The sequence below is a fragment of the Ipomoea triloba genome, chromosome 2 (assembly GCF_003576645.1).
Source record: "Ipomoea triloba cultivar NCNSP0323 chromosome 2, ASM357664v1".
NCBI lineage: Eukaryota > Viridiplantae > Streptophyta > Magnoliopsida > Solanales > Convolvulaceae > Ipomoea > Ipomoea triloba.
In genome coordinates this window covers 24,297,026-24,319,622 of record NC_044917.1, presented here as the reverse complement: position 1 = coordinate 24,319,622, position 22,597 = coordinate 24,297,026, and the positions used below count along the sequence as shown (strand labels likewise).

Below are 22,597 nucleotides of genomic sequence, written 5' to 3'. Positions count from 1 at the left end.
CTTCATAAAATGATCCAGATCGCCCTTTATATACATTAGAGAGAACAAGCCCTAATCTCTGAAAATTTGATGAACAATAATCGCTTTAGTTCGTTATTTTGCCCAATGAAGGGGCTTGCCAATAACATTTTCTTTTTAACATTGATATCACTCCATTTACAAGACAATCAAGGACATGTAAAAATGCCACATAAAATCCTCCCATCTATGGAAAATTCTGCTATTTTCCTCCCCCTTCTCTGCAATTTCTCTCTTCCTTGCCTCTCTTTTGCCTGCTTTTTCGTCATCTTTACTGCAAATTCTCAGGTTCGTTACATAAGGGCCCAAGTAACCATGAAATTAAGCATACGGGTATTCATATCAAGCTCCAAATTCAAGACACGTACAATAGGCACAGCATAGCGTCATACAATCAATCCAAATTTTGCAGTCTTTCCTCAAACACAAAAATCCAACTTTAATAACCATTGTTCACTCCGGTCTCCAGCAATTAAAAGGTTTTTTTTTTTTCTGTTTGGCTTCTAGTGCTTAAGAACTTTGAATTTATGAGTACGAGTGTACGACTATGGCTTCTGTTTCACACTGAATTTTCACTTTCGCCGGTGCCAGTGGAAAACTAGGTTAAAAACTGGAATAAGACCCTTTTTTGTTTTTTTTTGAATACTATTTAAGGGACCTCCATTGAGGACCGAACCCACCCCCTCTCGTATAAAGGGAAGGGTTTGATGCCACTGGACTACAAAGTCCTTGGCAAAATAAGACCCTTTTGTTATGTATGAATAAAAATACGACATTTTAAAAGGTTTTTGATTGGAATAAGAATGCATGGGGTATAATGACAAAAATATGAATGAAATGAGAAGTTGACAAAAGTAGAAAAAACTCACTTAGATATGCATTTGAGGTCAGAAAAGTATGTCTCATTTGCGTTCTTCTTTTTTTAAAATACTTTATCCAAACGCATGTGGGAGATGCGTCTGTAGTATAAAATACTGTTAAAGCAATTAACACTTATGTTTTTTGTATTCCAATACGTACAGTAATACGCACGTGGGCGATGCATTCCTCGTATGATACGAGAAACGCATCTCCCAGGCCAGATCCGTTTTTCATCGCCGGCGCCGGAGAGTCTCTGATGTATGAAGACGCAAGTGGGAAACGCGTGTCACTTGCATTCTCCAAACGCAAGCGGGAGATGCGTCCCATTTGCATAGATTTCTGTTTTTTTTTAGAAAATTTTTTCTAACTTTTTCTATCTTTGCTGGAGTAAAATTTTTCTAACTTTTTGTACAATTGTTGGAGTCACTAAAACTTATGTCTTAGATGAGTAGTATGACCAATAACATTCATAACAAGTAATTTTTGTGTAATTATCGAGCCAAATATGAAGTTGATTTTTAGAACAAGGCCTTGTTTGGTAAATAATCAGCCTATCAACCAATTTTGGCTTATTTGACCACTATTAGTTGTTTGGTTAATAAGTCTTTTGTAACTCCAAAATACTAAAATTCAAAAGGCTACTCAAAACAACCTTTTCAATTAGTTTTTTGAGAAAAGAAATTATACCAAACAGCTATCAGCTAACAGCTAATCTATCAAACAACTTTTTACCATCAGCTAATGTTATCAACTAATCATACCTTCTAACCCAAACAGCTAACCCAATTAGCTAATAGTCATTTACCAAACAGGGTCCAAGTGAAATGTGTTTTCGATATGTAATTTTATTTTTAGATGCATGTCTTTAGATTGATCAAGCTTTCGTAGAACGTTACAGTATGATATAAAGTAACATTTTATTTCATAAGTATAAACAAAGTATTTGGCGTTGTTGGGAATATGTGAATACATAGTTCTTCTAGTACATAGGTAAAACCTCAAAAGTTATTGCAATATAAATGTATATTGCACAATCACAAATGATGCCATTACATTTTTTATTTATGGCAATTTGAAACATCAAAAATAAATATATTAATAAAGTGGAGCTGCTATTATACTATTTGCTAGCATTGTCTTTTGTAAAGAAAATTTATTTGAAAAAATAATAATAAAAGACCCTGATGTTGAGGTGACAAACCAGCAAGGAACGAGCAACCCTTTATAATGAATTAGCAAGTCTGATCCGACCCATTGGAGGAGCAAGCCAGTCGTCTAAGAGTAACCCCTAAAGGAAATACGAAATTTATCGAATCAGACTTTCAATCCCCTTAGGCTCAATTGCAAGTGTGCGAATTTTAATTGGAATTCATTCGATTTTTTTGTTGACAACAAAAAAATAGTAGAATGATGAATGATATGCACCACAATAGTAGGATGATGAATGATATGCACCGCATATGATGAAGAAATTGAAAAATAAGAAATTTCGTTTCATTTTGAGAATATAATGCAAAGAAAAATATTATGGTGTATGTAAAACTCAAATGCAATGCCATATTTATAGGCAAAGCAATAGGGTGGTAGTGGCCAAGTTGATAGCCCATGTGTGGGCTTCAGGACCCAAGTTGAGAATAGTGGAAGGACTATTTTGGGAAAAAACTCTGTTAATTGCGTCAACAATATTTTATGTATTTCGAAAAAAAGGAACGCAAATGGGACATGCGTTTCTGATCTCAAACGCATGTCCCAAGTGAGTTTTTTCTACTTTTGTCAACTTATTTTTGTCAATTATACCCCATGCAATCCTATTCCAGTAAAAAACATGCGTTCGGATAAAGTATTTCGAAAAAAAAGGAACGCAAATGGGAATGATCATTTTTGATCCTCTATCAACAAAATAGCTTAAATATCGTTAAATACAAAGACATTTCGGTCTTCAATTATGAATTTTTTTTCAAAAAGATAAGCATAAAAAATATAACGAGTCAACGTACTTTGTATTAAAAATATCGAAATGTCCTTGTATTTAACGGCATTTCAACGATTTTGTTGATGGAAGACAAAAAATGATTATGCCACAATAATACTAGGACCAAAAGGGAATATTTTGATAAAAAGAACTAAAAGTGAACGGTCACCTATAAATCTAGAACAAAAAATGGAATTAACTCTTTTTTTTTTCTTCTTTTATTTGTTTTGATTGCATAGACTGTAGATGTAATAATTATACATTTGATTTTTTTAATTAAAACAAAATATTTACTTAGAAATGTTATTTAATTTCCTAATATTTTCTTTTTTAAACATTTGAACGCAACTCAAAGAGATCAATTTGTATATGGTATTGCTTGAATATAACATTGAAGTTGCTGTGTGGAATTCACATGGCGGGAGACAATTAAACCAGGGAAAATTGGGTGAGTTTCTCGAATGTCACAATGCCATGTGATCTAATTATATTTATCTTTGGTGGTTTAAGTCTTAAAACGTGATTCCTAAAGTGTGTAGTTTTTATAGTTCGTCACTGAACTTGAAAGTTATGACCGGAGGTAATAGTAGTGTCGGGGTTTGAATCCACTGAAAATATATATGAGAAAAATGTCCTAGAATGGCCCAATGATGCTAGCGGTGGCGGGTTGCGAGACCACATCCGGAGGTGTATAGAACTTCTACCAAGGTGTCAAAATATAAGTTTTTTTTTTTTATTTTTTTTAAGCATCATCAAAAGATTTGGCGAGACAAAGTTAGATGAATGTGAAAGAGAGAAAATTATATATGTGTAAGGTAAATAGTTAAATGAGACCATATATGCATGCATGCCTTTCAATAAATCTTCTTCTCGATCTTTCCTCTTTCTTTATCAGCATTAGACAGTTAGTTGAGGTCTGCCACTCTCACTCTCACAAATAGGTGGTACGTGGATATTTACAAATTAAAACTAAACATGACTAAATGGATCGCGCCGCTCAAAAACTGCATAAAAACCGGCATATATATATATATATATATATATATATATATATATATATATATGATCAAGCATTCAAGCTAAGGCTGCTAAGCCACATTCTGGATCTACACCTCGGATGGCTTGGGTTGTTCCGGCTTTGGACCGTTGCGGTAAATTATCTTGAGGATAATCTGGATGAAAGACAACAGCGCTCCAACCCCATTGCTGACCTGCATGCATGCATATTTAATTTAATTTAATTTAATTGTTAGTACTGCGGGCATGCATGCAATGCCTTCAGATCAGAAATCAATTCAAAGCTAAGGGCCGGGAGAATATATATATATACGCTCTGTTTGGTAAATAATCCGCCTATCAGTCAATTTTGGCTTATTTGATCACTATTAGTTGTTTGGTTAATAAGCTTTTTGCAACTCCAAAATACTAAAGTTCAAAAGGCTACTCAAAGTAGCATTTTCAATTAGCTTTTTGAGAAAAAAAAAATTATACCAAACAGCTATTAGCTAACAGCTAATCTATCATGCAACTTTTTACAATTAGCTAATGTTATCAACTAATTATACCTTCTAGCCCAATCAACTAACAGCCATTTACCAAACAGGGTCATAATATAATAATGCAATGGAAGAGTAGAGTTAAAGCTGCGCTTAATTACGTACGAAGACAAAGATGTCGAATCTAATGCAAGCATAGGCTGCCCAGATGATTCCATTAGTGAAGCCAGAAGCGATGAGCCAACCCGGCAAGAACTCCGCGCTCTTGCTTTTGATCACTGTCCTCTGCTTGGGCATGCATCAAACTTACTTAATTTCTTGGAATTCATTCGTCCATATATATATATATATAATTGAACTGAAAAGCTGCTAGTATATGTACCATGATGGAGAGAGGCGAGGCGTACAAAATGATGCCGAAGACAACAGACAGTGATCCCACAATTGTGCTTCTCTTTTGGGTGGTGTGCGCACCCATGAGAGTTGCAGCAACTATCCCAGCAAGAGCAAGCAGTTGAATGAGGAGCAACAACACCATTTTCCCCTGGATGGATCCCAAACACAGTACAACACCATATCATCATCATATCCTCCTATATCCTAATTAGCTTATTAATTAGCTTTGAAAACTAGGTAACAGAACAGATGAGATGGAAAAATTCTATATACCCGAGTTTTGGCATTGCTGAAGTAGAAAAAGACGGCGAGATAGGAGAGCTCCAAGGCGATGCCGAGAGTGTTGATGGTCATGACGAGAATGCTGTGAGGATGGACGAATGGCATGGCATAGAACACCCACATGAAGCAGTTCATCAGTGCCGCATGGTATGGCCATGGATGGAACCCCTCCACTGATTTCTTCTTCATAATTCTGTAAACAGTTGGCCTGCACCATGCAATGCAAAATACAATAACACCATATATATATATATATATAGAACAGAGAGAGAGAGGGATTGCATGCGTACGCTGGTGAAATGAACAGAGCGCCGGAGGTGATGTTTCCTGTGCATTTATATATATAGATGAAACAAGAAATTAAGTTCAGCAGCCGATTGAGTAAACATAATTGTCAGCAAAAGCTAGCTAGCTAATGTATTATGTATAGACTATAGTAGATAAAACAGAGATAGTTATCTAGAATTGAAGAGCTTCATTAAAATTCTTGTGATCTGTAAGGAATTAATTCTTTGATCATCATCAGAACCAACACCCAAAGACTATAGACATGCAATAAATATTATTTTTGTTACTTGAAACATTGCGTGGAATGCAAGCAGGCGATCATATCAACAAGCTAAAGCAATATGATCGACCTTAGCTTCAATCTATACTCAACAATCCTGGCAATCAATTAATACGTACTATTACATCCCCAGGCAAGGCCAGTCAAAAAATTTCAACTCTGTCACTCATTTTCAGTCAAAATAAGACCAGATCAAACATGAAGAAACTAACTCAACCAAAATTAAATACTAGATCACAAAAACGAATCGAATTGGAGAAAAAAAAAATCACGTTCAAATCAACTACCAATGCAAACTCGATCTCAGTCAAATCCAACTCAAAATTAAGCTATATCACATCAAATTCATATGCATATATTGACGTCAGTCTGAAATTAAAGAGGCTTATTAATTACATGCTAGGATAAATACATACAGAATCAAAGAGAGAACTAATTAGATGGATAGAGGCCGGTATATATGAAGTGAAGAGAGTACCAATGATGCCGAGGATGGTGCGGAAGAGAAGCGCTTTCCTCATTGCTGCTGGCCGGAAAGAGATTAATTAAGCCGGAAGTCGGAATCGGATCGACGGAGAATTATATTGCAGGATGGAACTTTCAGCTGTAGTGATGAAGGTAGAGAATGGAAAGTGGAGATAGGCATATATATATATATATATATATACTACTCTCAACGCCGCTACAGGCGATTAACGGTTAGAATAGAATATTTTTGGTTTGGTTTTCATTAGCTGGACTTTGTTCCGTTTTACTCACTACTCTCTGCTCAACTGAATTCATTCTCTCTCTCTCTCTCTCTCTCTCTGCTCTGCTTCAACGTATAGTACCTCTATCGATCCAGTCAGTTGTACTGTTGTAAGGGCTCGGGAATTAGCCCTCCGTTCGCTGCATATTTACGCCCGATTGCCACTCCTGGTTTCTTGCAACTACCAAAACGCAGTGGCCTTTTAGACAACTGACTAACGTATATGAATATGCTTGCACGCATGCACGCAATTCTCTAACCAAAAGACGGCTGGGTTTGAGCTGGCTGCCTTGCCAACTGGACAAAATCAACTCACTGCTGACGCGGCTATTAAATAACCATCTCCGCCGCTTCTCCGTCGCCTAAGGGTTGTTTTCCGGCGACATCGCTACGTAGATAGTACCCACTGGGCCCATCGCCTATAAAACCGATCATTTTATAGCGGACCATGGTAAAAGAAGTCGCGTTTCCTTTAATAGAAACCACAGCCGTACGTCGGTTATGTTTTGTGGCACGCTCAATATTTTTTTTTTTATTAATTTTATAATAAGACTACAGTTTGCGTAAAATAAAACTGAATAACATATTTGAGTGTATATTATTAAATAAAATTATAATTAAATTATACTGATATTTTAGTGGTGTTGTAATAAATTTATTAAATGTGTATTGATGGATAATACACTAAGCCTGGACTACATGGACCGGCCCAAGAAAACAATTGGATCAAGAAAGTCCAAGAAGGACCCTCAACACAAAGCTACAGAAGAGTTCGATAAGGATTGGACTTAGCACTTATAATATTAGCAAGATTAGGGCTTATTAGTTATAATGTAACAGGGACTCCCAATATGAGGCGGTCCAGGATTCTTATTCCTTGTAGGGCTCTAGGCCCAAAATATGTATAAATAGACCCTCCACACATGGAGACAAGGAGGTACAAGCAATTCTGAGCAATACAATACCTATATTCTCTCACTATATTTTCCTACATATTTCCTATATTCTCGCTATTCACACAGGTAGTGTTGGCCTGCCTTTGACTACCCAAAAGTCATAAAACCAACATGTATAAAAATGAAACTAAATAACATGTCTCACATATTGAGTATAGATTGTCAAACAAAATTATAGTTGAATAAGAATGATACTTTAGTGGTGTTGTAATAAACTACATTGTGTATAAAATGTAATTGAATAGCATGTCTCACATATTGAATGTATATTATTATCAAATGAAACTGAAGTTAAATTAGAATGTTATTGTTGTATTATTGTAAGAAACTTCATTGTGTATAAAATGAAACTGAATAATGAGAGAGTTGCTACATAGACCATAACGAAATTTGCCATCTATCATTATTAACGGAAAAAATTTCAAACGGCGTCGTTTTTTACCTGGTCCATGCTGCTATGTGGACCATGGTCCATATTAAAATTTGCCGCTAAGTTAATACTTGATTAGTGACAGAAAATTGTTGTAATTTTCATTGCAAATTATATCGTAGACTATGGTACATAATGTGCATTGTGGACCCTGGTCAAAGACGATGCTTTTTTTGTTTAAATAGTGCAAAAAAAATATCTTTACCTTTTGTTTATCAACATTCACTTTTTTAGATGATACATAATTTGTTAATTGTAGAAACATAAATTTACATATGAAACTACATAATTTGCATGTTAACTATAAATGTATCATGTCAAATAATTCTAATGTTGTTCTAACTTTATAATATGTGAATTGTAGATAACTAAATCTAAAATTAAAGGTTCATAAAGTAAGTGCTTGATATGTAATCATGATAATGGTATAGTTTTATGAGATAGTAGTGTTGTTTCTATCTTCATTGACAAAAAATGAGTCTCTTGGGCTTATCACAAGCAAAAGAAAGTGGCTAGATCCTCAACAGAAGTAAAATACAAAGCAATAACATATGTCTCAGCAAAAGTAACATGGTTAATTAGTTGCTCTAATTTGTGAACTTGGACTCACAATAGCAAAACCACATCGACTCTAGTGTGACAATCTTGGTGCAGTGTATCTATATACAAATCCTGTTTTTTTTTTATGTCAGAACTAAGCATGTAGAAATAGACTAACACTTTGTTCATGACAAAGCAGCACCAAAGGAGGTACAAGTGAACTTCATCTATAAAAAGGACCAACTTGCAAACATCTTTATAAAACAACTCACCATTGCTAGATTCAATTTTCTAAAGAGCAAGCTAAATGTTCTCTTTAGAGAACCTTAAATTTGAGGGGATGTATTAGGACTCCCTATTTTATCTCTTTAGGATTCCTACCCCATCTTTGTATATTATTGTAGCTCTACTTTTACCAGTCATGCTTTAGCTAGAACATCTCTTGTATCCTTGTAAATACAACCCTTCGTGTACTTTGTATACATGATTGATTAATAATAAAAACTCTTTGTAGAAATTCTTGTTTTCATCATTGCACTTTTAACACGTTTTACTTGCATTTTAACACATTTTACGTGTGTTTTTAACACATTTTACGTGCGCTTTTAGCACATTTTACTTGCACTAATATATGTTGCATTCTACAAATCTGTTACTTGTTTTTTTTTTAAACAAATTTTACTTGCACTTCAAAGTTCAAGTTATTTACAAAAATGTCACTCACATTCTTTTTTAAATTTAAATTGCTTATGATCCATTAGATCTTTTCAGATGAATGGCTGTGATTGGTTCCTAGTTCTCTCATGTGTGTATGTTCTTATTTGATATGTTATATATATATATATATATATATATATATATATATATATTAGCGTGATGTTCCTATGAGAACCAACCTCCCCATGAGTCCATGAGAACCAATCTGGTGCATTAAAAAATAGATCTATAGATGAGATTGTAAACATACAAAATCGAAATTGTATATATATAATAAAATTGGGTTACAGTGTGTATACTGAAGGGCCTCCGAAATTTAGGGCCTCCGAGTTTCAAACGGCTTGATCTTGCAGAGCTTCAATGTCTTCAAGATGTCTTCAACTCTTCAAGTGTGATTCAAGGAATGAAATGAGGGGTCTATTTATAGGGGAGAAAATGTAACTTCCACCCCTCAACAAACTCCTTTAATATTTATCCAATAAATAAATAATTATTTAGGATAAACACTAAGAGTTTATTCAAAATGAATCTTGCCATAATCATGTCTAGCACTACAAGAAAAATCGCGATTCGCGACGGAAAAATTCCGTCGTGAAACAAGTTTTGCGACGGAATTCATTCCGTCGTCTATCGGCTTGTCGTAACTCCGTTTGCGGTGGAAAAATTCCGTCGCGAAATATTGCGACGGAATTATTCCATCGCCAATTTGCAACGGAACTTTTTTCCATCGCAATTCCGTCGCAATTTGGCAATGGAAATAATTCCGTCGCTAATTCTAACGCCATTTCGGAGACGAATATTCCATCGCAAAAAAACGACGGAATTACTTTCCGTCGCGATTCCGTCGTAATTTTTGCTACAATTATTTTTTTAGAATGCAATTTTTGCTACAATTTTTTTTAGAATGCAATTTTTGCTACAATTATTCCGTCACGATTTCGTCGCATTTTTAAAATTATATACTAATACGCTGTTAATTCTAAAATATAACATAACTTTAAAAACACTATCCATCCACATTAAATTCAAAGTAATAATACATATTAATCCACATCTAATAAATAATGATAGTCAATTCTAAGTCTAAACAACAATATAATAGTCTTAACAAACAACAATCAGCATTAAGATCATTTGATTTGAGATGAAGGTGATGATGAAGTACCAACTCTCCTGCTATCAAATAGCATCAATTCCTTGTTGCATAAGGAGTATAGTAGACTTCAAATTCTCAATTTTAATATATCTTCTAGGACTTCTACCTTTGCAGAATTAGCATTGTTGGGTGGAATAGGCTTCTTTCTTCATTCTTCATTCTTCATTCCTGTCTTCATTCTTCATCAACTGGAATAGGCTTCTTTCTTCATTCCTGTCTCAATTTCACTTTTACCATCTAGAAATCTACACCCATCTACTCTGCCTCTTCATCATCAATAAATTCTTTTTCACTCCCAAAAGAAACAGATAGAAAATGTCTAGCAGTGAATCTGTTATCAAAATTCATTAAAGGTGTAGCTAAGGTTAAGGAATACTCCCTACATAGCTACATCCGTGCATAAGTTTCCCAATTTCACTGTCAAATAGATATTTAAGCAATAATTGTTTATACTCACACAAAACAAAACAAAATACAAATAGAAGAGAATGGTGCCTTTCTCTTTCGTATCACAGCAGACACAACTGAAGTAGACATTATTTCGTCCCTGTGGAAGAACCGGCATGACTTTGTTTAATTTACACTTGCATCCATTAGATAACTTACTAACCGTGTACATGTAACACATCTTCTGAACAAGAGATGCATGCACTTTAATCAAACTAATAAAGCACAAGGGAAGCTAATTATGATTACTTCTAATTAAGAAAGAAACATTTTAGAAATTTCTACAAATCTGAGATGCTGATGAAGAGTAACCACTAAAGTAGAATATTAAGTTAGGGTTATAAATGAGCACTTAAAGTTTGGGTAGTTTCAAGTGGTGACATTTTTTCAAGTGGTTCTATAGTAATTATGTTTCTGTTTAAACTGATACTTTGATATAAGATTTTAACAGGTAAAGGTTTTAAGGAATCTCTTAAAATTTTTGAGATATTGATTGATGATTTGTGCAGATTTTTAAATGGAGGGTTGCAAGAATATACCTTATATGAGATGTCTTAGGTTCAATCTCTATACCAATAGTTACATCAATAATCCTATTGCTAATCTCTATGCGTTTTAGTGAATAACATGTTTTTGTGTTGCGCGGGTTCCTCCTCTAAGTACTCCTTATCCCCTTGGCCCTTAGCGACGGATTTTTGTCAAAAAATTGGCGCGTACTTTTTTAGAAGGAAAAAAACCCGGAAAAAAATGCTCTAGTGACGGATTTTAGGATCCGTCACTAGAGCATTATTCCCGGGTTTATTTTGGTTCTAAAAATTGAGTGCGAATTTTTTTGACACATTCTAGCGACGGAATTTTGAATCCGTCGCTATATATAGCGACGGATTCAAAATTCCGTCACTAAATGATTAATGGAACATGCAAAATTTTTTAAAATAAAAATCTAGCGACGGAAATTAAAATCATTAATAGTCTATTGTTGAATTCTTTGAGCATATAAGTATGACATTTGTGCGTATGAGTATCACATTTGCACATTGGCCCGACCCGTCTCATGGCGAGACGGTCTCATACAAGTTTTTGCCTGTATATATATATATATATATATATATATATACCCTGGCCATGTGCGGCTAAAGCAACGACAAAGGGCTCCCAATTTTTGAGGGGCCAATTTTTTTTTAAATAGTTTATATATAATCTTTTTTTTTGAATATAGTTTATATATAATCTATTATACTTATACTTGATATTTATTTTTTTAGAATTCATAGATTTGTCTTAATTGTAATTGAAAAAAAAAATTTAGAAGAATTGACATTGAAAATCTGGTGAATAATTTTGCATTTAATAATATTTAAATATACACGAAAAATGTTACTTTTGTTGAGAAGGAGAAATCTGGCATGTCCTTATATATACACCATATGTTTCATAAACTATAGGTTTATATATGAGTTTTTTTTCAGTCTCACGGATCATTTCTACATTTAGTATTTAACTATTACACTTTTTTATATGTTTAGTCCACAATTTTTAAATTCTTTCAATATTTGGTTCTTCCAACCTAATTTTTTATTACTAGTGATCAAATTTCTAACAAACGACTTATCTTGAAAGTCATTTTTGACATCACAGTACCTCTCTCCAAGAAGTTCAAGAAAAAAGTAACGAAAAGTTATACAATTTTTCCCTTCTAAGATAAGTCACGGGTCACTCGTGACTAGAAATTAAATCGAAGGAATCAAATGTAACAAGAATTTAAAAGTAATGAGTTCAAATGTGAAAATGGTCTCATAGTTATGACACTAAAAGTGAAAAAAACTCGTTTATATACGGATGAAATAACATTATGATTATAAAATATAAATTATTCCATTCCCTAGAAATCTCAAAATTTATGTCTAATCTCCCTCTCTTTTCAATGGAAGCATCCTGTGCCTGTGTATTGAAATGTTAGTAGCGGTGCTTAAAAATCATCTCGCACATTAAATTACTGAAATCAATTTGTGAATGATAATCATATCTAAGAATCAGATTTTAGATACACAATAGTGACAGGAAAATTGTACCCTTTCAGATGTTGATGGTGCTGAATTGCTTCTGGAAACCTTGCGCTGTTCAACTTCTCGTTTCAATACAGGTAATTCAGCACCATCCCGAGCCTGTACATTGAAATGTCACTACCAGTGCTGTTGCGGAAATCAATTTGTGAATGAAGATTACGTAAATTCTCTTTAGAACAGCAAACATTGCAATATTGCCTAAAGATATATGTACTTAAACTTTAGGCAGAAAAGTCACAGGATTCCCAAAACGAGACCACATAAACCATATCTCGAGTTGGGGGCCAACTCTCAACAGTAACTTCACAGTTACATCTATAACAGTTTGTTTCTAAAACAAGAAACTCTTTTGTCAAATATTGTTTTCATATTTGCTCACCTTGCACGTACTTCTTGCAGAGCTATCCGAATTTGTTACATGGTCAAGCTTTCTGCACACCAACAAGTTTCACATTGTCATGAGAGCAAACCAAGAAGAAAATCAGATGTCACTGTATAAATATAATCAATACAAACATTTAAACGTGACATGATTTACACACAGCTTACATTTCAGATAAATCGGCAACACCTGCCACAGTCTCTTGTTCCTGGAAAAATATCATGTATTATTGGTATTAAATCAGTGTTATAGAGGGACCGGTGTAAACATTCAAGTAGACGAAGGGGGAAGAGAAAAAAAAATTCATGAAATCAAACCAAGCGCTCACATCAACTGCTGACTTAACATCTCTAATTAATTCCCAGCGTTCTATTGAAAGATCCAAATCTTCTATATCTCCATCGTCATAATTGACCTTGAAAAGGGAAAAATGGCAAACGAAACAATAGAAAGTCACAATCAATGTTGCAGCGTACGGCACTAAAAATGATATGAACAAAAATGTACAAGTGCTTATAAACAATTAATGAAAAATTAACACAGTTTTGATAAGATTGGTAATAACCTAATCTTCTTACCTTGTGCTTCTTCTTGAAATAGTCAAAAGAAGCGATACTATCTTCATAGAACCTAGAAACACAAACTGGCACGTGAGAAAATATTCAAAACAAAACATAATTTCACATTGGTTTATTTTCCTCTTCTGCACGTTTTAGTGAATCTAAAGCTGGCATCAATTGTTCACCATCACTTGGTTTGTTTTCCTCTTCTGCACGTCTTTCTCTAGTCTGGAAGTCTTCAATAGTGTTGAGACTTTGAGATGCCGTAGGCTTTAAGATCCAAGTGTGATCATACCCTTCCTCTGGCTTCATCAAAGAATTTGGTTTACGCCCTCTTCTTCTAGTTGGAGGACTGAGGCTCTTATGTGCAGCAAATGCACTGGTTCGATTTTCATGGGAAGGATCGTTTCTCACATCTACGTTGTTCTGGTTGACTTGGTCACTGCGAAGTTGTGTATTGCAAGATGCATCTTGGCCAGAAACCTAGGCCAAATCCGAGGATGGAGTTTCTCTAGGGCAATCACTGCTTAATAACTTCTGAGCTGTGCCAACATCTCTAGGAGAAGCGGAATTTGGTGCAAGCTCCTTCTTATCCTGCCACAAGAAAAGAGTAAGAAATTGTCACTATTAGTTGAATTTTATTTATGCTTTCTTCTCTCTCACGCTCACGGGTTGCACAGAAGCTGCACACAGTTGAGGAATCATGTTTTAAGACTTAAACCACCAATTTGCACAGAAGCTGCACACAGTTGAAAGATCAATAAAGTGTGTAATTGCCTCAATTGATTTATCATCACATGGTTGATCTGGAGCTGTTATTCTCAAAATCTCACTCATGCAGTATGTTGTTGAGGTTTTCACTTCCAGATCAGCATGTTGTACAAGTCCATCAGCAAATAGTGCCTTGATTGATGGTTGAAGTGCTTCATGAAATGATCCCGATGGCTCTTGATATACATTAGCAAGAAGAATCCCTAATCTCTGTAAATTAGAAACAAACCAGAAAATTGAACCACGTAAGACAAATTTCTGGAACTCATAATTGTAACGAAGGATGATAAGATAAATCTCAATACTAACATCAGAACATTGAACATTGGATGAATTGCTTCTTAGGTATGGTTTACTAAATAGCAATCCATGGTCAACCAAGCTTTCAATTCCTATATTCCTTGACCAAAAAACACATGTTTTGCACCAATAACTACTTACTAGAACCGAAAATAACCTTTAACACATGACAAAGCAGGGCTGAAAGTGTACTTCCCAGTTATCCCTAACACAATGTTGAGGGGTTAAAAAATCAACATAAGGTTTCCCAGAGGACCACCATATAATTGTAGAAGAAACAATACAAACCCTCATTTATGCAAAAGTTAAAACCAAGCCGGGGAACTCACTGTAGTTCCTTCATTTGCCCAATGAAGGGGCTCTCCGGTTACATTTTCTTAACAGTCATGACTGAAAGGAGTTTTTGATTGATAACCCCTATTTGCAAAACAATTAAGGACGTACAGAGATGCCACATAAAATCCTCCCAACTATGAAACATGTGTTATACATGGAACCTACAAGAAATGTCCAACACCAAAATTTTGACATCACCATACCATAAGGCATAAGGACCTAAGTAATGGTGAAGTTAAGCGTTCCGGTTCATATCAAGCTCGAAATTCAAAAACACAAGACTTTTCACCCCCTTTCAATCAAGACCCCAAAAAAACACAAGACTTTTCACCCCCTTTCAATCAAGACCCCAAAGCAGCCTCAATGTTATATCCAAGCAACACCGTAAACAAATTGATCTCTTTAGGTTGTGTTCATATACACAAATAACATCACTATAACAGTAACACCCCCATTTACATATAAAAATGACACACAAATTGCTCCCAAACCAATCCTGCAAAAAATTATCCAACACCAAATTGCTCCCAAACCAATCCTGCAAAAAATTATCCAACACCAAAATTTTGACATCAATATACCATAAGGCATAATGACCTAAGTAATGGTGAAGTTAAGCATACCGGTATTCATATCAAGCTCGAAATTCAAAAACACAACAGGCACAACATATAATCAACCCAGAACCAGAAACACACAACTTTTCACCCCCTTTCAATCAAGACCCCAAAGCAGCCTCAATGTTATATCCAAGCAACACCGTAAAAAAATTGATCTCTTTAGGTTGTGTTCATATACACAGATAACACCACTATAATAGTAACACCCCCATTTACATATAAGAATGACACACAAATTCCTCCCAAACTGAACATGCAAAAAATTATCCAACACCAAAATTTTGAGATCAACATACCACAAGGACCTATGTAATCATGAAACTAAGCATACGGGTATTCACATCAAGTTCCAAATTCAAGACACAACAGGCTCAACTTACAATCAATACAAAACCAGAAGAACACAACTTTTCATCCCCCATTCAATCAAAGACCCCTAAGCAGATTCAATGTTATATTCAAGTAAACACCATAAAAAGATTGATCTTATAACACCCCCATTTACATATAAAATTGCAACATAAAATCCTCGCAACTACGAAAAATGGAACTTGCAAGAAATTATCCAATGCCAAAATTGTGAAATCACCATACCAAAAGGACCAAGTAACCATGAAATTAAGCATCCAGTATTGATATAAAGTTCCAAATTCAAGACACAACAGGCACAATGTACAATCTTACAAAACCAGAAGCACACAACATCTCATTCCCCATTCAATCAAGCAACACCATAAACAAATTCATCTCTTTGGGTTGCGTCTACATACACAGATACACATATACAAACACATAAAAGAATTTTGAATTCGTGATAAATGAGAACAAGGAAATGGGTACAGGAGAAAGGTTGCCTCACTTCAAGTTTTCCCAAAAGCTCCTCTTTTGAAGCCGGAGGGTTCTGGAGAAGCTCATTCCCAGAATCAACAAGTTGCTTGATTAACTCTTGCTCAGCAAAACCGGCAGGAGACGCGGCACCATCAGCAGCCATTTTTGCACTCTTTCCTCAAACACAAAAGGAAGAAAAAAAATCAAGAAAATGTTGATCAACAAGAACAGCAAAATTCTAGCGAAAAACAAGAAAAGTTCTTGAGAACTGTAATCAAGAACGAGAGAGAGAGAGAGAGAAATGCCCATAAAAATGGCACCACCCCGGACTATAGTTAATAATAAAGTATAAAAAAGATGGCGTAGCAAATTGGGGTTAACATGAAAAATGGAAGGCATGCAGAAGAGGGACTGCACATCTGGTCATCTGCCATCAATCAGCGTTGCTCATCTATTCACTCCAGGTCTCCGGTCTCCAGCCGTTACAAAAAAATTTGGTTTCTACTTTCTAGTGCTTAAGAACTGGAGCAACAACTTGAATTTATGAGTACGACAATGGGATCTGTTCACACTGGAAAACTTTGCACTTCGCATAGGAATACTTTCAATTTGTGCCATCCTATTCATATTTTTCTTTTCTTCTCGATATAATCAAAATGCAATACAATTACAAATGGAAAAAGAAATTCTTGAATACATGCACTACCTCTGCATATCAACTGTTCTATATTATTGAATTGATAGTGTTTTAACTCTTATTTAATGGTGTTTTGGCTGGTTGTACTTCAGTAGGTTGAGAAAGTATGTATGAACAGATACTACATTGTTATAGAGTCAATAGCATTAAAAAAAAATCTTATTTAATGAATTGAATTTTTATTATGAATACTAGTATTTTCGCCCGTGCGTTGCACGGAATGAATTTGTTATAATATTTTAATAACATCGAATATTAGTTGGATTGATTATGTTTTCTGATGTTTTCTTTGCTTGAATTAGAGCAAATAATTGTTCAATTACCCGTCCGATTCACGGATAAATTTTTGTATTATTTATTTAGATAATAAAATTAAAGATAAAATTATTTTTTTTAAAAATATAATATTGAACATGTACATTTATTTGATTATAAGTTTAGTGCAAAAGTATCACTCAATTAATTGAATAATAAATGACTTGTTTGTTTACAATTATCTTAAAAAGATCTATACTTAATATAACTTAAGTAATTATATTATTACAAAAATAAATATGGAAAAATAAGAAATAATTTAACTTTAATTATTACGGAGTATAAAAATAAATTCAACGACCAATATTTAGCTTAATTACCATAATAATTATTAGACAATTATTATTAGTCAATTACACTAAATTAATTATTTTTCGTTAATAGGAATATCAATTCGTATATACAAAAATTATTATTATTATTATATATTAAATATGTTCGACTTTCTGCAGTGTTCATGTCACGTGTACTAATTAATTTGATCAACGACATCTAAAGTTGGTGAGGGAATTTCAGTTTTCCTTCATAAAAAGAATTAATATTATTTTACATTCCTTTTGTCCTTTATAATTTTTTCCTAATCATTCATTTGGTGGTTACTAATTTTTTCGTAGGGAAAAGTTGTGTTATATTTCAGTGAAATATTAATATATTCATTTCATTTTTCATAATATTCCATTTTCTTTTTAGTATATTCATTTCCTTTTTCCTTCATCAAAAGAATCAATATTGCTTTCCATCCATTCCTTTTTCCTGATGATAACTGTCAATTAATTGGCCTAATTCCTTGCCAATTAGTAAGAAAATATTAATAACATATTCCTGTGTAATATTTATTTTATTTTTGTTCATAAAAATTTATTATTAATTTTCATATGATTAAAAATTGATATAATTATAAAAATATAATTGTTGAATATATTTTCAGTGAAATATTGATAAATTCATTTTTTTTCATTCTAAATAATTAATATAATTATAATTATAATATAATTTTCGATTATATTTCCAGTAAAATATGAATATATTCATTTCCTTTTTCATTCATATATTCATTTCTATTTCTTTTTTCTTTCATAATTTTTTGAATATTTCATTTGGTGGTTACTAATTTTTGCATAGGGAAAGCTGTGTTATATTTATAGTGAATGTTTGTTATTAATCTCCTTTTTCATTTGGTCTGATTCCTATGCCAATTAGTTACATTAGTAACATAATATTAATAACAGATTCCCGTGTGTAATATTTATTTCCTTTTTCACTCATAAAAAGATTTTAATATTCATTTTCATATAATTAATAAGTAATATAATTATAAAAATATAATTTCCAATTATATTTCCAATGAAATATTAATATATTCATTTTCTTTTTCCTTCATAAATATTAATATGATTAATATAATTAAAATAATTTAATTGTCAAAATAAATTCATTTTTTTTGTCCAATTTTCAATCAAATATTAATTTACTTTTTCAAATGGCCTAAATTATGTGCTGTTTAATTTCCAGTTAATTATTTTTTAATATTCTTTTTTGAACTATAATTATGGCCTAAATTCCGTGCCGTTTAATTTCCAGTTAATTATTTTTTTAATATTCATTTTTTGAACTATAATTTCACCTCTGAACATGGTATGAATAAACGAATAAAACTACTACATATTCAAAGTAATGTAAAACCATGAAATGTTAAGATTTAAACAAATTACACAAATTTAAAATTTGAAATCTTTAATGCCCAAAAACATAAAATGTCTATGATTTCAACAGGAAAATATTTTATTAATTGCTTCTCAACTTTCACATATCTTAACAGATCCATTATCCTTTGCATCACATTGCTTATTAGGCTCCAAATATCTGCATTTGTAATTAAAGAATCAAAGGAGCCGGAAATATAAGATTTCAAATATAAAAGAATAGTTAAAAAAAAATCAATTAAAAAAGAATAGTTAATACTTAGAATAAAGTTGTAGTTATTTGACAAATTAGCTTACCTTTCGACAATTGAAGCTACCAACAATTAACCATCGCGCTTGTGATTGCAAAATATAAGAACCTGCAATGAATGTAACCAAAAAAATCCAAAAAAAAAAAAGAAGAAGAAGAAGAAGATAAGATAAGAACAGTAAAAAAAAATAGTAAATATGTCAAACTTTTATGGAGAATGGTGGTTCTTCCTATGTACATTGATGCTTTCACAAACGAAAAACAATAGAACTAAGAGAGTATAAAATTGGTGGTGGTGGTTGGTTGGGTTTGTTCTTGTATTTATAGCCATAAAAAGATAGAGGCAGAGCCATTATTGGTAATTGGTAATAATTGATAATTCATTTGATTACCATTCATATGTTTTCACCATTATCGTAATAATTGGTAATTGGTAATAAATAAATGGAATTGTAAACAAATAGGTATTGGAATATAATATATATGGAATTCAATTATAATTAATAGAATTTCATACAATTATAACTAATATATTTTTATATATTATTATATAGATAGAGATATAGATATAGATTATTATTCTACCATAATAAATAAATAAATCTATACCATACCATAAACATTTGTCAGTGGTATTACATTAATGCATGTATATGTATTAATCTATAAAATACAAATATACTATCATAATAATCAATTACCATAAACAATTTTCAGTGGTATTACATTAATGCACGTATATGTATTAATCTATAAAATATAAATATAATATCATAATAATTTTTTTTTGAAAAAATCATAATAATTAATTACCATAAACATTTTTCAATGGTATTACATTAATGCACGTATATGTATTATTAATCTATAAAATACAAATATACTATCATAATAATTGTTTTTTTGATAAAATACTATCATTATAATTAGCATAATTACTAATAAGGAATTACCATAATTACTAATAACTAATTACCAATCTATACTATATATAATATATTATGATTACCATAATTACTAATCTATACTATATATAATATATTATGATTACCATAATTACTAATATTATCTATATATAATATATTATGATTACCATAATTACTAATATTATCATAGAATAATATTAATTAATTATAATTAGAATAATAATTACCATATTACTAAAATGCCCTTACGTTTGGACGGGAAATTTTTTAGGAGGATAATGCTTTTATATATAGTATAGATTATTATTATTATTATTATTATTATTATATTAACATAATAGATTTTAAATCGAGGCTACAAAATTTAATATTATTATTTCATTTATTCAAGTATAGTAATCACCATTTTTTAACTAATAAGTGTGAATTAGTATTGTGCAATTAATGATAAAGATTAATAATAATTGGAATCAACAATCAATGATACAATGACCCATGTTTAGCTTCCAATGCACCATTTTTTATAAAATGAAGAATTGGAATGGTAAAACGAACAATTGGAATGAATAATTGAGGATTTATTCAAGTATAGTAACCACCATTTTTACCAAATTACATAAGCATCCGTAAATGGGGAAGATCAAGATTGCAAATTCTACAATATATAGATGAGCATCCGTAGATTGCTAGTTATTTTGCACAGTACAACTAAAAAGATGGATAGTTAAATAAGGTATTATCATTCAAAATCTTGTAATACAAAGTTACAATACAATGTTTTTCCATTAGAAATTACCAATCAAAGTAATGTGATTAAAATATATAATTATAGAAAACATTTGATTGTTCACTACAATCACTCTGAAAATTGTAATTTTACATACGTGATACGCCCATGGCAAAATTGGCCTAGCTACTTGAAACCTTATCAGCAAAAATTAAAGCATATTGAGCTGTTAAAATCAAACTAAATCACAGTACTACAAAATACTCTATGGAATGCAGACTACACCATAAGGATCTCCAACATGCAGAATGAATCAACTAAAAATTAAATCATACCGCATACCATAACAATTCTACGCGTGTTAAAGTTCGATCTTCGGCTTCGTAGAATTACAGATTATAGATCTCTAACTAATAGTGAGAGCACAGATATTGGTACGTTGTGAGAGAAGAATCATTTCTCATCATTATATAGTGGAGGATAAACATAATATGGAAGATTTTTCGTATAATTAATTTTAATTTTATGTAAATATAGATGATTGACATGTAAAAATTTTACTACAATATTATATAATTTTTTCATTCTAATATAGTTAATTACATGTCAATTATATAAATATATATAGATATATAGATATAGATATAGATTATCATATCACTAATCACCAATCACCAATTAATTAATTAATATNAATCTATACTATATATAATATATTATGATTACCATAATTACTAATATTATCATAGAATAATATTAATTAATTATAATTAGAATAATAATTACCATATTACTAAAATGCCCTTACGTTTGGACGGGAAATTTTTTAGGAGGATAATGCTTTTATATATAGTATAGATTATTATTATTATTATTATTATTATTATATTAACATAATAGATTTTAAATCGAGGCTACAAAATTTAATATTATTATTTCATTTATTCAAGTATAGTAATCACCATTTTTTAACTAATAAGTGTGAATTAGTATTGTGCAATTAATGATAAAGATTAATAATAATTGGAATCAACAATCAATGATACAATGACCCATGTTTAGCTTCCAATGCACCATTTTTTATAAAATGAAGAATTGGAATGGTAAAACGAACAATTGGAATGAATAATTGAGGATTTATTCAAGTATAGTAACCACCATTTTTACCAAATTACATAAGCATCCGTAAATGGGGAAGATCAAGATTGCAAATTCTACAATATATAGATGAGCATCCGTAGATTGCTAGTTATTTTGCACAGTACAACTAAAAAGATGGATAGTTAAATAAGGTATTATCATTCAAAATCTTGTAATACAAAGTTACAATACAATGTTTTTCCATTAGAAATTACCAATCAAAGTAATGTGATTAAAATATATAATTATAGAAAACATTTGATTGTTCACTACAATCACTCTGAAAATTGTAATTTTACATACGTGATACGCCCATGGCAAAATTGGCCTAGCTACTTGAAACCTTATCAGCAAAAATTAAAGCATATTGAGCTGTTAAAATCAAACTA

General features: G+C 32.0%; 1 protein-coding gene and 1 long non-coding RNA gene across 2 annotated transcripts; both read right to left on the bottom strand.

Annotated features, from left to right (window-relative positions):
* Positions 1-3,691: 3,691 nt before the first annotated feature.
* LOC116004149 (bidirectional sugar transporter SWEET7b-like) lies at positions 3,692-6,476 on the bottom strand. The gene is made up of 6 exons (XM_031244081.1): positions 6,072-6,476; positions 5,316-5,352; positions 5,017-5,233; positions 4,730-4,891; positions 4,513-4,632; positions 3,692-4,062 (listed from the first exon to the last, which is right to left on the bottom strand). Exons 1-6 carry the CDS (start codon positions 6,112-6,114, stop codon positions 3,958-3,960), a joined length of 684 nt encoding a protein of 227 aa, XP_031099941.1. The 5' UTR covers positions 6,115-6,476; the 3' UTR covers positions 3,692-3,957.
* A 6,076-nt stretch (positions 6,477-12,552) lies between these two features.
* On the bottom strand, positions 12,553-13,451 carry LOC116006518. The gene is made up of 4 exons (XR_004095145.1): positions 13,364-13,451; positions 13,203-13,243; positions 13,033-13,084; positions 12,553-12,752 (listed from the first exon to the last, which is right to left on the bottom strand). It is a non-coding gene; the product is annotated as an uncharacterized LOC116006518 (long non-coding RNA).
* Positions 13,452-22,597: the final 9,146 nt, after the last annotated feature.